The sequence below is a fragment of the Panthera pardus genome, unplaced genomic scaffold, assembly GCF_024362965.1.
Source record: "Panthera pardus isolate Hobbes unplaced genomic scaffold, ASM2436296v1 HiC_scaffold_27, whole genome shotgun sequence".
In the NCBI taxonomy this organism is placed as follows: domain Eukaryota; kingdom Metazoa; phylum Chordata; class Mammalia; order Carnivora; family Felidae; genus Panthera; species Panthera pardus.
In genome coordinates, this window is record NW_026526843.1 from 80,388,119 (window position 1) to 80,400,988 (window position 12,870).

The 12,870-nt window shown below is 36.8% G+C and overlaps 1 protein-coding gene across 1 annotated transcript; it reads right to left on the reverse strand.

The window, feature by feature from the left end:
- Positions 1–3,991: 3,991 nt before the first annotated feature.
- LOC109261040 (V-type proton ATPase catalytic subunit A-like) lies at positions 3,992–8,060 on the reverse strand. The gene is given in 2 exon segments (XM_053891609.1): positions 3,992–7,521; positions 7,523–8,060. Coding segments are annotated over 2 exon segments (1,857 nt in total). The 5' UTR covers positions 8,030–8,060; the 3' UTR covers positions 3,992–6,171.
- Between the last annotated feature and the right edge of the window lie 4,810 nt (positions 8,061–12,870).

Genomic DNA, 12,870 nt, shown 5'->3' on the forward strand with positions numbered 1-12,870 from the left:
TGTCTTATGTTTTGTCCCCCTCCCTGACTTCTATTATTTTTGCTTCCCTTCCCTTATGTTCATCTGTTTTGTATCTTAAAGTCCTCATATGAACAAGGTCATCTATTTGTCTTTCTCTGACTTACTTCACTTAGCATAGTACAATCTAGTTCTATCCATGTGGTTGCAAATGGCAACATTTCATTTTTTTGGTCATGGAGTAATATACCAATATATATATACCAATATATATATACCGATATATATATACCAATATATATATATATATATATATATATATATATATATATATATATACCACATCTTCTTTATCCATTCATCAGTTGATGGACATTTGGGCTTTTTCCATACTTTGGCTATTGTCAATAGTGTTACTATAAACATTGGGTGCATGTTTCCCTTCAAAACAGCACTCCTGTATCATTTGGATAAATATCTAGTAGTGCAGTTGCTGGGCCATAGGGTAGTTCTACTTTTAATTTTTTAGGGAACCTACATACTGTTTTCCAAAGTGGCTGCACCCGTTTGCATTTCCACCAACAGTGAAAATGTGTTCCCCTTTCTCCACGTCCTCGCCAACACCTGTTGTTTCCTGAGATGTTAATTTTAGCCATTCTGACAGGTGTGAAGTGGTATCTCATTGTGGTTTTGATTTGTATTTCCCTGATGATGAGGGATGTTGAGCATTTTTTCATGTGTTTGTTAGCCATCTGGATGTATTCTGTATAAAAGTGTTTATTCATGCCTTTTGCCCATTTCTTCACTGGATTATTTGTTTTTTGGGTGTTGAGTTTCATAAGTTCTTTATAGATCTTGGATACTAACCCTTTATCTGGTATGCCATTTGCAAATATCTTTTCCCATTCCGTTGGTTGCTTTTTAGTTTGATGATTGTTTCCTTCACTGTGCAGAAGCTTTTTTATTTTGATGAGGTCCCAATAATTCATTTTTGCTTTTGTTTCCCTTACCTCTGGAGACGTGTTGAGTAAGAAGTTGCTGCGGCCAAGGTCAAAGGGAGTTTTGCCTGCTTTCTCCTCAAGGATTTCGATGACTTCCTGTCTTACATTTAGGTCTATCATCCATTTTGAGTTTACTTTTGTGTATGGCATAAGAAAGTGGTCCAGGTTCATTTTTCTGTATGTCGCTGTCCAATTTTCCCATCACCACTTGCCGAAGAGACTGTCTTTATTCCGTTGGATATTCTTTCCTGCTGTGTCAAAGGTTAGTTAGCTATACGTTTGTGGGACCATTTCTGGGCTCTCTATTCTGTTTCATTGATCTGAGTGTCATTTTTGTGCCAGTATCATACTGTCTTGATGATTACAGCTTTGTAACACAGCTTGAAGTCTGGGATTGTGATGCCTTCTGCTTTGGTTTTCTTTTTCAAGATTGCTTTGGCTATTCAGAGTCTTTTCTGGTTTCATACAAATTATAGGATTGTCTGTTGTAGCTCTGTGAAGAATGCTGGTGCTATTTTGATAGGGATTGCATTGAATATGTATATTGCTTTGGGTAGTATCAACATTTTAACAATATTTGTTCTTCCTATCCAGGAGCATGGAATCTTTTTCCATTTTTTTGTGTCTTCTTCAATTTCTTTCATAAGCTTTCTAGAGTTTTCAGTGTATAGATTTTTCACCTCTTTGGTTATATTTATTGCTAGGTATTTTAGGGGTTTTGGTGCAATTGTAAATGGGATCGATTCCTTGATTTCTCTTTCTGTTGCTTCATTGTTGGTGTACAGGGGTGCAACTGATTTCTGTGCATTGATTTTATATATCCTGTGACTTTGCTGAATTCATGGATCAGTTTCTAGCAATACCTTGATTCCAAAACCAGACAAAGACCCCAATAAAAAGGAAAACTATAGACCAATTTCCCTGATGAAGATGGATGCAAAAATCCTCAACAAGATATTAATCAATCAGATCCAACAATACATTACAAAAATTATTCACCATGACCAAGTGGAATTTATACCTGGAATGCAGGGCTGGTTCAATATCTGCAAAACAATCAATGTGATTCATCATCAATTAAAGAAAGGACAAGAACCACATGATCCTCTCAATAGATACAGAGAAAGCATTTGACAAAATACAGCATCCTTTCTTAATAAAAACCCTCAAGAAAGTAGGGATAGAAGGATCATACCTCAAGATCACAAAAGCCATATATGAATGACCCAACACTAATATTATCCTCAATGGGGAAAAACTGAGAGCTTTCCCCCTAAGGTCAGGAACAAGACAGGGATGGCCACTCTTGCCATTGTTATTCAACATTTATTGAGGGGCCCCTGGGTGGCTCAGTCGATTAAGCATGTGACTTCAGCTCAGGTCATGATCTCATGGTTCATGGGTTTGAGCCCCGCATCAGGTTCTGTGCTGACAGCTCAGAGCCTGAACCCTGCTTTGGATTCTGTGTCTCCTTCTCTGTCTGCTCCTCCCCCACTCATGCTCTGTCTCTCTTTCTCAAAAATAAATAAACATTAAAAAGATTTTTAAGAAGCCATGTATTGGAAGTCTTAGCCTCAGCAATCAGACAACACAAAGAAATAAAAGGCATCCAAATTGGCCAGGAGGAGGTCAAACTTTCACTCTTTGCAGATGACATGATACTCTATCCTAGTCTTTTAAACCATTCCCAATATTCCATAGTGAAGTTATACCATATTTTGTTTTAAAATTCCTTAATAATATTTTTAAAAACTGTTTCACTGTTTCAAATTAATGCTGCAGTGAAAGTATTCTTATATATATATTCCTGTATATTAGGTGACATGTTTCTGTAGGCTAAAAACCAACAAATGGAATAACCAAGTTACATTATAAGAATGTTTTAAATTTTGATATGTGTTGCTCAGTCACACTCCAGAACAGTTTTCCCAGTAAGTAAGAATGCACATTTTTCCATAACTTCACCCAAACGATATATTATCAATCTTTTGTAGTATTTTCTACTCTTGTGGACATTAGAAAATGATATCTCATTATTGGGTTAATTTAGATTTCCCTTCTAATTAGTGAGGTTAATTCTTTGCTCAGATATTTGTTGGATTTTCTTTTCATATTGTTTACCTACATGTATATAGGATTGTTTCTTTTTTTATTGTACAAGTATTTTATTTAATTTTTATGTTAATCCTGAGTCATATATGTTGCAGATATTTTCTTCTGGTATGTCAGTTATCTTTTTTAAAAAGCACTATTGAAATATAGTTTGTATACCTTATGATTCATCAATTTAAAGTATAAAGTTCAGTGGCTTTTAGTATATTCACAGAGTTGTACGGAAATCACTACAATCTATTTTAGAATATTTTTATTACTCAACAGAAAACTCTTCATCAATTAGACATCACTGCCCAACACCCAATCCTCGCTAGAATTCAGTAATTCTACACTCAGATAGTAATTTACCCTCTGTTTCCATAGATTTGTCCATTTTAGACATTTAATAAAATGGAACCATACAATGAATGTCCTTTGTGATTGACTTATTTCACTTAGAATGTTTATGTTCATTCATGTTATAGCATCTCTGACTACTTCGTTAATTTTTATTGCCAAAAATATCCATTTGTATTGATATATCACATTTTATTCATCCCCTCATTAGTTGATTGATGTCTGTGATGTTTCCACTTTTTGGCTTTTGTGAATAGTGCTGTTCTGAACATTCCTCACATATGAATATTTATGTACAAGTTTTTGCATACATATACTTTCATTAGTTTTGAGCATATACATAGGGGTGGAATTGTTAGATCATATGCTAACTTTATATTTAACACTCTGAGGGACTAAGATACCACTTTTCAAAGCAACTGCATCATTTTATATTTTCACCATTAGTTTATGATGGTTTACATTTTTCACATTTCCAACGTTGTTATTATTTTTCTTTTTTTTTTAATTTAAATCCACTTTTTATTCTTTCATAGATTTTAACAATTATACACAACTTTTAACATAAAGATAGTGAAATCTCAAGGATAAGGAGGCAATATATATGGCCTCTTCTATTCGTTCTTCAGGATGGAAGGAAATTTCCAAAGGGTACAATGTGTGAGATTTAACACTGGAAAAATACATATGAAACTTGTTTAACTGGCTCCACTTAGGACCAGGCATAGCACAATAAATATAGAACTGCATCATCTTTTTAAAAGATTGTTGTAATTTTAACACGTTCTTAGTAAAGAAATACGATCAGTGACCAGTTTGAAGTTCTACAACATACAGATGAAGGGACACTTAACAATGAGTATCAGAGCATCTTCTGTCTCTAGCATCTTCACACCCATACATCGGCATTCTTCAAAGGGAGTAAGAATTACATTGCAAACTCAGAATGACAAAAAACAAACTTGGTCAAACTTTCTTCATCATATCACTCATTACTATCATAATCCTGGTTTGCTGGTAGATTTAAGGTAGGAATAGAACATTTTTGAAATCCTTTTCAATTCCACTGGTCTTCGGGCCTCTGGGTGGGAGGCCATATTGGAAGCAAACTGATTAAGCAGCACCATTAAGTCCACATCTCAACGAATCATTGCATAATTTTTATATTTTCCAATATTTGGAAAAGTTAAAAAAAAAAGCTACATATGGAAGAATATCTATCCTGAACAGCAAACCACTGTAAAAACATGCAGTCTGCAAGACTGAAACAAACCACTGCTGAATTCTCTACTTTCCTTGACGGACCAAAAGAAATACATGACCTAAAAATTTAAATAATAATATACTGAGGCATAAAATAAATACTTTACTTATGCTATTACATTTGGGTATTTGAGGTTGTTAGGCATGTTCACATGCCCTTTCCTCTTCCTAAAGAGGAAGCAATGGTGCCAGCACTATTGGTCAGAAAGAATTAATGAGAAACTGTTGCTCTCAGAGCTGTTCTGCAGTGTGCCTTACACAAAGACAGAAATTATTACTTTAAAACATATACTTAAAAGACAGGATGAAATTATCTTTTTTTCACGTGACCCAGATTCTGTTATTAGCAAATAAAAGAATTAATTTCATCCTTATTAAACCGGATGAAAACTGCTATGCTATTGTTACAGATATTCTGAAAAGTCTTTTGAGCCAGTAAGCTGTCAAACTGGTTGTTCAAAAGTTCATTGAGCAAACAAACATGCAAACACATGACACACATCATTATCTTGCAAAAATGTAATGCCACTCTGGCCCCAAGAATCACTACAGTCCAGCTGGTCCTTAATGGTGCAAACAGCCTTAACCACTACTGAATATCTTCTCTGTGGCATTTTACTGCCCATCACACTGCCACATGATTCTTAGAAGCTTCAGCTTCTAAGATGTTTGAGGAAAAGAAAAAGGACACGAAGTGGATCAAGTTCCCCGTGATTGTTTTAAATGTGATTTTAAAAAGACTTTCCTAGTAATGTAGTAGGGTAGTCCTTGATACTGCATTTTTCATACTGAAATAAAATATGCTTTAACAAGATGATGTTTAAGTTTGACCACCTGGCTCCTTTTCCACTTTTTTAGAGGGTACTGATTCATATACTGTGCTGAGTCCCACAAATGCCTGTTTTAAAAACAGTAGAGTTCCCAACAGTTTCCTATAAACATTCCTGATTTATACTGGGGGAGGCAATGCATAATTGGAACATTAATCATTCATGATTTTAAAAAAGCAATTATATCCTGCAAAGCAGCTACTTAGCAAAATGCTAAGCTGCAAATAACCTTACCACATAGATATTGAGTCATTTCACAAAGTACCTGTCAAAACGTGTAGAAATCTGGCCTTCCGCTCCAGATCTATTGCAAAGAGAGTACATGCAATAGTCCCATTTACAATTTAATGGTGATGAGGCAAGGGCAAACCTAGGACAAGGAGGCATGTCACCCTACATATGAGTTTACAGTAGTGTAGCCATTATATATCATATTTACTACATTCACCATTCGGAGAAAGGATCAGGGAGGCCCTTCAAACACTGGAACAAAGGAATGTTTGTTTCATAGAAGACCCACCAGATAAACAGGGGAACAAGCGATAACACACATAGGCACTAGTCTCAAAGCTGCACAACAAAGAAGCAAAGGGTTTGGAGATGAGAAATTTAGGAAACTATACACAGAGGAGAGACTGCTGAGGAAAAGAAGGAAAGAAATCACAGTTCTAATCTTCGAGGCTACGGAATGCATTCTGCATGTCTTCAAGAAGTTGTGCGTAGTCAGCCTTGATCTTTGCTTCACCGTCTTTTACCGGATCCTTGAATTTCATGGAGGAAAGTTTATAGAGGATCTCCCCCATGTGCTCACGGATAATGGACCATGTGATTTTATTGTCACTCTGTGCAGTGGTTTCAACAGCTCTACGGGCCATATCATAAAATGCAATCATGTTGGACCGCATCCCTACTGTCTTGTAGAATGGGCAGAACCTGTCATAAGGAGTATACCCATTTTGTTGTAAGAAATCATCTTTGATAAGTTTTGCTACTTCCAGAGTGATTTTATCTGTTTCTGCTAGAGAAGCCTTTCCAACAAGTTGTACAATTTCTGCCAGGTCTTCTTCTTCCTGCAGAATCTCCTTAGCTTTGGTCCTCAGAGGAACAAATTCTGCGAAGTGTTTGTCATAGTACTCGTCCAACGCACGCATGTACTTGCTATAGCTGATTAGCCAGTTGACAGAGGGGAAATGCTTACGTTGAGCTAGTTTCTTATCTAAGCCCCAAAACACCTGAACAATACCAAGAGTAGCGGTTGTAACTGGATCAGAAAAATCACCACCAGGTGGAGAAACCGCTCCTACAATGCTGACACTTTCTTCTCTTTCAGGATTTCCAAGACATTTCACCCTGCCTGCTCGCTCATAGAAAGAGGCCAGACGGGCACCAAGGTATGCAGGATATCCACTATCTGCAGGCATTTCAGCTAAGCGACCAGAGATTTCTCTAAGGGCCTCCGCCCATCTAGAGGTAGAGTCAGCCATCATACTGACGTGATAACCCATGTCACGGAAATATTCTGACAGCGTAATTCCAGTATAAATAGAAGCTTCTCTAGCAGCAACAGGCATATTGGAGGTATTGGCTACCAAAGCTGTCCTCTTCATAATTGATTCCACCTTACCATCGACTTCCATCGTGAGCTCTGGGAAGTCCCGGAGGACTTGAGACATCTCATTTCCTCGTTCACCACATCCTACATAGATGATCACATCACTATTGGAATACTTGGATAGAGACTGCGATATCACTGTCTTTCCACAGCCGAAAGCCCCCGGGATTGCAGTAGTTCCTCCCTGTACACATGGAAAAAGGGCATCAAGGACCCTCTGGCCAGTCAACAAGGGATGATTAGCTGGCAGCTTCTCAGTGACAGGCCGAACTTGACGTACAGGCCACACTTGGACCATGCTAAACTTTTGCTTTATACCTTCAAATTCAAGTTCCAAGACAACATCTGAGGTATCATAATTTCCAGGTGGAGCAATGTAAGTTACAGTTCCTCTGTTTCGCGGGGGGTAACATGATTTTGTGTTTGATGAGTGAGTTCTCATTGACAATTCCATAAATATCTCCACCAGTGATGTGACTACCAACCCGCAGGTTTTTGCAAGGTGTAAAATCCCATTTGACATCTCTGCTAAGAGCAGACACATTTACTCCTCCGGGAATGTAGATACTTTGGGTCTGACTGCTGATATCTGACAAAGGTCTCTGAATGCCATCAAAAATAGCTCCCATGATGCCAGGCCCAAGGTCTACTGAGAGGGGTTTACCAGTTCGGAGTACAGGATCTCCAACAGACACACCCAAGGTTTCTTCATACACCTGGATAGTAGCCATGTCACCCTCCAGTCGGATAATCTCTCCAACCAACTCACTGTGGCCCACTCTCACCAGCTCATACATGGCTGCACCTGCCATGTCACAGGCTGTAACCACAGGTCCTGAGACCCCATGCACATAACCAAATGTGCTTTCTTTACCTTCATCAAGTATTTTGGGTAGCTTGGAGAAATCCATCATGTTAATTTACCTGGAGGTGCAGAAGCAGTACCGATCACGGAGCAGAGGTTATTTTTCTTATTATAGTCATCCTCATGGGTGTGAAATGGTATCTCATTGTGGTTGTGATTCACATTTTCCTGATGGCTAATGAAGTTGAGCATTTTTTCATGTGGTTAGTGTCAATATATTCTTTGAAGAACAACTTATCCAGATTCTTGCCTATTTTTATATTGGATTATTTGACTTTTTTGTTTAATTGTAATAGTTCTTTATGTATTTTTTATTAAAAATTTTTTAACATTTATTCATTTTTGAAAGGCAGAGAGAGACAGAGCGCGAATGGGGGAGTGGCAGAGAGAGAGGAAGACACAGAAACAGAAGCAGGCTCCAGACTGAGCTATCAGCACAGAGCCCAACACAGGGCTCGAACTCACGGACCACGAGATCATGACCTGAGATGAAGTCGGCCACTTAACTGACTGAGCCACCCAGGCACCCCTAGTTCTTTATATTTTTTGATACCAGTCTTTATCAGAAATGTGATTTTCAAGTATTTTTCCTATTCTGTGCATTATCTTTGTACATCCTTTCTTGATGGTATCTTTTGATGCACAAAACTTGTTAATTTTAATGATATCAAATTTATTTTTTCTTCAGTTGTGCTTTTGATGTCATGTCCAAGAAACCATTGCCTAATCTAAGATCAAGGAAATTTGTACCATTGTTTTCTTCTGAGAGTTTTATAGTTTAGCTCTTACATTTAGGTCTTTAATCCTTTTGGGGGTCAAATTTTTGTATGTGATGTGAAGTAGGAGTCCAGCACATTATTGTGCATGCATGTGAATGTCCAGTTATCCCAGCACCATTTGTTGACAAGACTCTTCTTTCTCCATTTGTGTTGTCACCCTTATCAAAAGTCAATTGACTAAATATCAGGGTTTATTTCTGAACTCTCAATTCTATTTCCCTGATATGTATATCTATACTATTGTCAGTATCACACTGCCCTGATAACTGTAGTTTTGTAGTAAGTTTTGGCATTGGGAAATATATGTCCATCAACTTTGTTATATTTTTTCAAGATTTTATTCTTTTCTAGGGTCCACTGAATTTCCATATGAGTTTTAAGATCATATTATAAACTTCTGCATAGAATCAGCTGATAGATATTGCATTGAATATATAGATCAATTTGGGAAGTATTATAATCTTAATAATATTGTTTTCTTATCTTTGACCATGAGTTGTCTTTCCTTTATGGCGGACTTCTTTAATTTATTATTATTTTTAAAATGTTTATTTATTTTTGAGAGAGAGAGAGAGAGAGGGAGCGGGGAAGGGGCAGAGAGAGAGGGAGACACAGAATCTGAAGCAGGATCCAGGCTCCACCCTGTTGGCACAGAGCCCGACACCCTGCTGGAAACCATGAACCCTGAAATCATGACCTGAGCTGAAGTTGAATGCTTAACCAACTGAGCCACCCAGGCGCCCCTGGAGGACTTATTTAATTTCATTCAACAATGTTTTGTAGCTTTCATAGTATAACTTTTGTACTTTTTTGCTTAAATTTATTTCTATGTTTGTTTGAATTTTTTAAGATACTATTTTAAATGGAGTTGTCTTTTAAATTTCATTTTTGGCTTCCTTTTGCTAGAGTATAGAAATAAAATTGATCTGATTTTGTATTTTATAACTTTAATGTACTCTTATATTAGTTCTAATAGTTTTTTATTGACCACAATATTATGTCATCTATGAATAGAGATAGTTTTGCTTCTTCTTTTCCTGTGTGGATATCTTTTCTTTCTTTTTTGTTTTTTTTACATTTTGTTTTGTTTTGTTTTAAGTTTTTATTTAAATTATAGTTAGTTGGGGCACCTGGGTGGCTCAGTTGGTTAAGCGTCCGACTGGGCTCAGGTCATGATCTCACCACTTGTGAGTTTGAGCCCCACATTGGGCTCAGTGCTGACATCCCAGAGCCTGTAGCCTGCTTTGGATTCTGTCTCCATCTCTCTCTGCCCCTCCCCTGCTTGCACTTTGTCTCTCTCTTTCTCAAAAATAAACAAACATTAAAAAAATAAGAAATAATATTTAAAAAATAAATACTAGTTAGTTAACATATAGTGTAATATTGCTTTCAGGAGAATTTAGTAATTCATCACTTATATGTAACACTCAAAGCTTATCACAAGTGCCTTCCTTAATACCCATCACCTATTTAGCCCATATCCCACCCACCTCCCCTCCATCAACCCTCAGTTTGTTCTCTATTGTTAAGTCTTTTATGGATTGCTTCCCTTTTTTCCCCTCTTCCCTGATGTTCATGTGTTTTGTTTCTTAAATTCCACATATGAGTGAAATCTGATTATACTTGTCTTTCTCTGGCTGACTTGTATCACTTACCAAAATACACACTAGCTCCATCCATGTTGTTGCAAATGGCAAGATTTTATTCTTTTTGATGGCTGAGTAATATTCATATATATATATATATATATATATATATATATATATATATACCACCCCTTCTTTATCCATTCATCAGTCCATGGACATTTGGGCTCTTTTCATAAGTTGGCTATTGTTGATAATGCTGCTATAAACATCATGGTGCATGTGTCCCTTCGAATCAGTGTTTTTTGTATCCTCTGGGTAAATACCTAACTATAATTCATAGAGTCATTCTACTTTTAACTTTTTGAGGAAAAAAGTTGTTAATTTTAGCCATTCTAAAATTAGGTGATATCTCATTGTGGTTTGATTTGTATTTTCCTGATGTTTAGTGATGTTGAGTATCTTATGTGTCTGTTAGCCATCTGTATGTCTCCTTTGGTAAAATGTTCATTTATGTCTTTCTCTCTCTCTCTCTCTCTTTTTTTTTTTTTTTTTTTTGCTTAATTTAACTGACTAGAACTGTTAGTACAATTTTAAACAGAAATGGTGACAGGAGATATATTTTCTTTAATCATGAACTTACAGAGATACCTTTCAGTCTTTCTTCATTAAGTGTAATGTTATCTCTGGGTCTTTCTTAGATATCCTTTTTCAGTTTGAAGAAGTCATTTTCCATTCCTAGTTTGTTGACTGTTTTTATTATAAAGCAGTGTTGAATTCTGTCATATACACTCTCCATCTATTGAGGTCATAATGTGGTTTTTGTCCATAACCTACTGATGTGGTTATACATTGATTTTTGGATGTTTAACCAACTTTGCAAACTTGGGATTGTCAACATAAAATGAACAAACCACTTAGAAATTCTTTTTTAAAAAAGGAAGAGTTTTATTCTAGCTCAAGTGAGGACAGCTGCCCAGGATACACAACCTTCACAAAGAACACAGTGCTCCAGAGAAGGAATGTTTTGCTTTTGTTTTTGTTTTTTGAGGAAGAATGTTTAATACAAGGTTTTACTTGTTTTTGTTACATCAAGAGTTACAAATCATCATGATGAAGGACATTTCAGAAAATTGCAAACTATCTCATGCTTAGGATGCACAATGTTGCAGGCTTTGAAGTTATGGGAATGGAAATTAGGGAGATTTTTACTCTTTAGTGTGAAGTGTTTCTTTTAGGTTATTTGCTAATGAAGCAGATGTACAATGCGTGGTCAGGGCAGAAATAGAGCCCATGCTTTGAAGTCATTCTCACCTTGGTAAAAGTTAAAGTGTAACTTTCCTGGGGGCCCAGGAGCAGGGTCTGCAAATATTAAAGTTGAAAATTTCCTTATCGTTTCCCCATTTTGATCAATAATCTTTCCCCAGAAAGCACTGATGATCAGTCTTATTCTATGTCCCTCAGTGCCAGCATGACTGGCTTGTGTGCCCTGGGTATGTCAAGTCCCTCATTGCTAGGTATGAATATATATACATTTTTTAACCTAAGGTTCCTTGTTGGGGGGAATTTATCGTAACATAAATGGTGGGAAGCTTAAAAGTGATATATGTTCTCTATTGAGTCCAATTGATGAGCAAAGATAGTATGTGTGTTTGGCTTAGATTGTATAGTTTTACATTTGATATAATATTTATAATAAAGATATATGGACAGTAAAAGAAGTCCAATAAATACAATTTGAAGGAACCAATGTGATGTTGGAATAGACTCAGAAGAAAAAAATCCAAATAATCTTTTACATACATCTTGATAAAAGGGCAGGGAAATTTATGATTACTTATGAGGAAAGGTGGAGCATGTGCATTGCGCAAACATAATGTATATTCCTATGTTTCTTTAAGGTGGAAACTTACATCGGAAAGGGGTAAAATGCAGTCTCTGACATTAGGAGGTTTTCTTAGGATAAGGAGAAGAAGGAGTTATGAGTATGCTCTGAAAACTAGTATAACCTGGATTGGGTCTTAGGCTTGGTGTGTCTGGCAAGGATTGCAGGGCCTTGCTTGTTCATAGGTTGGAACCTTTGAGTTCAGGCATCTGCAAAGATAGCTAGTGAGTTTGTTAGTGGGGTCTGAAAAGACACAATAGCTGATTAGGGGGAAACAATTGTCCGAAATAAAAGTTTTTAACTTTTTCTTAGTTTTAATTTCATTAACTCTAAGGGGCATGGTTTCAATTTCCCCCTGAGTTATGATCATTTCTCAATATTTAAGAATTGAAATGATGTTGGGTTCTGCACTGACAGCGTGGAGCCTGCTTGGGATTGTCTCTCTCCTCTCTCTCTGCTCCTAACCCACTTGAACTCTCTATCTCAAAATAAATAAACTTAAAAAAATTAAGAAAGGGGTGCCTAAGTGGCTCAGTAGGCTGGGCATCTGACTCTTGATTTCAGCTTAGGTCATGATCTCACAGTTTGCGAGATCGAGCCCCACATTGGGCTCTGCACTGACAACATGGAGCCTGCTTGG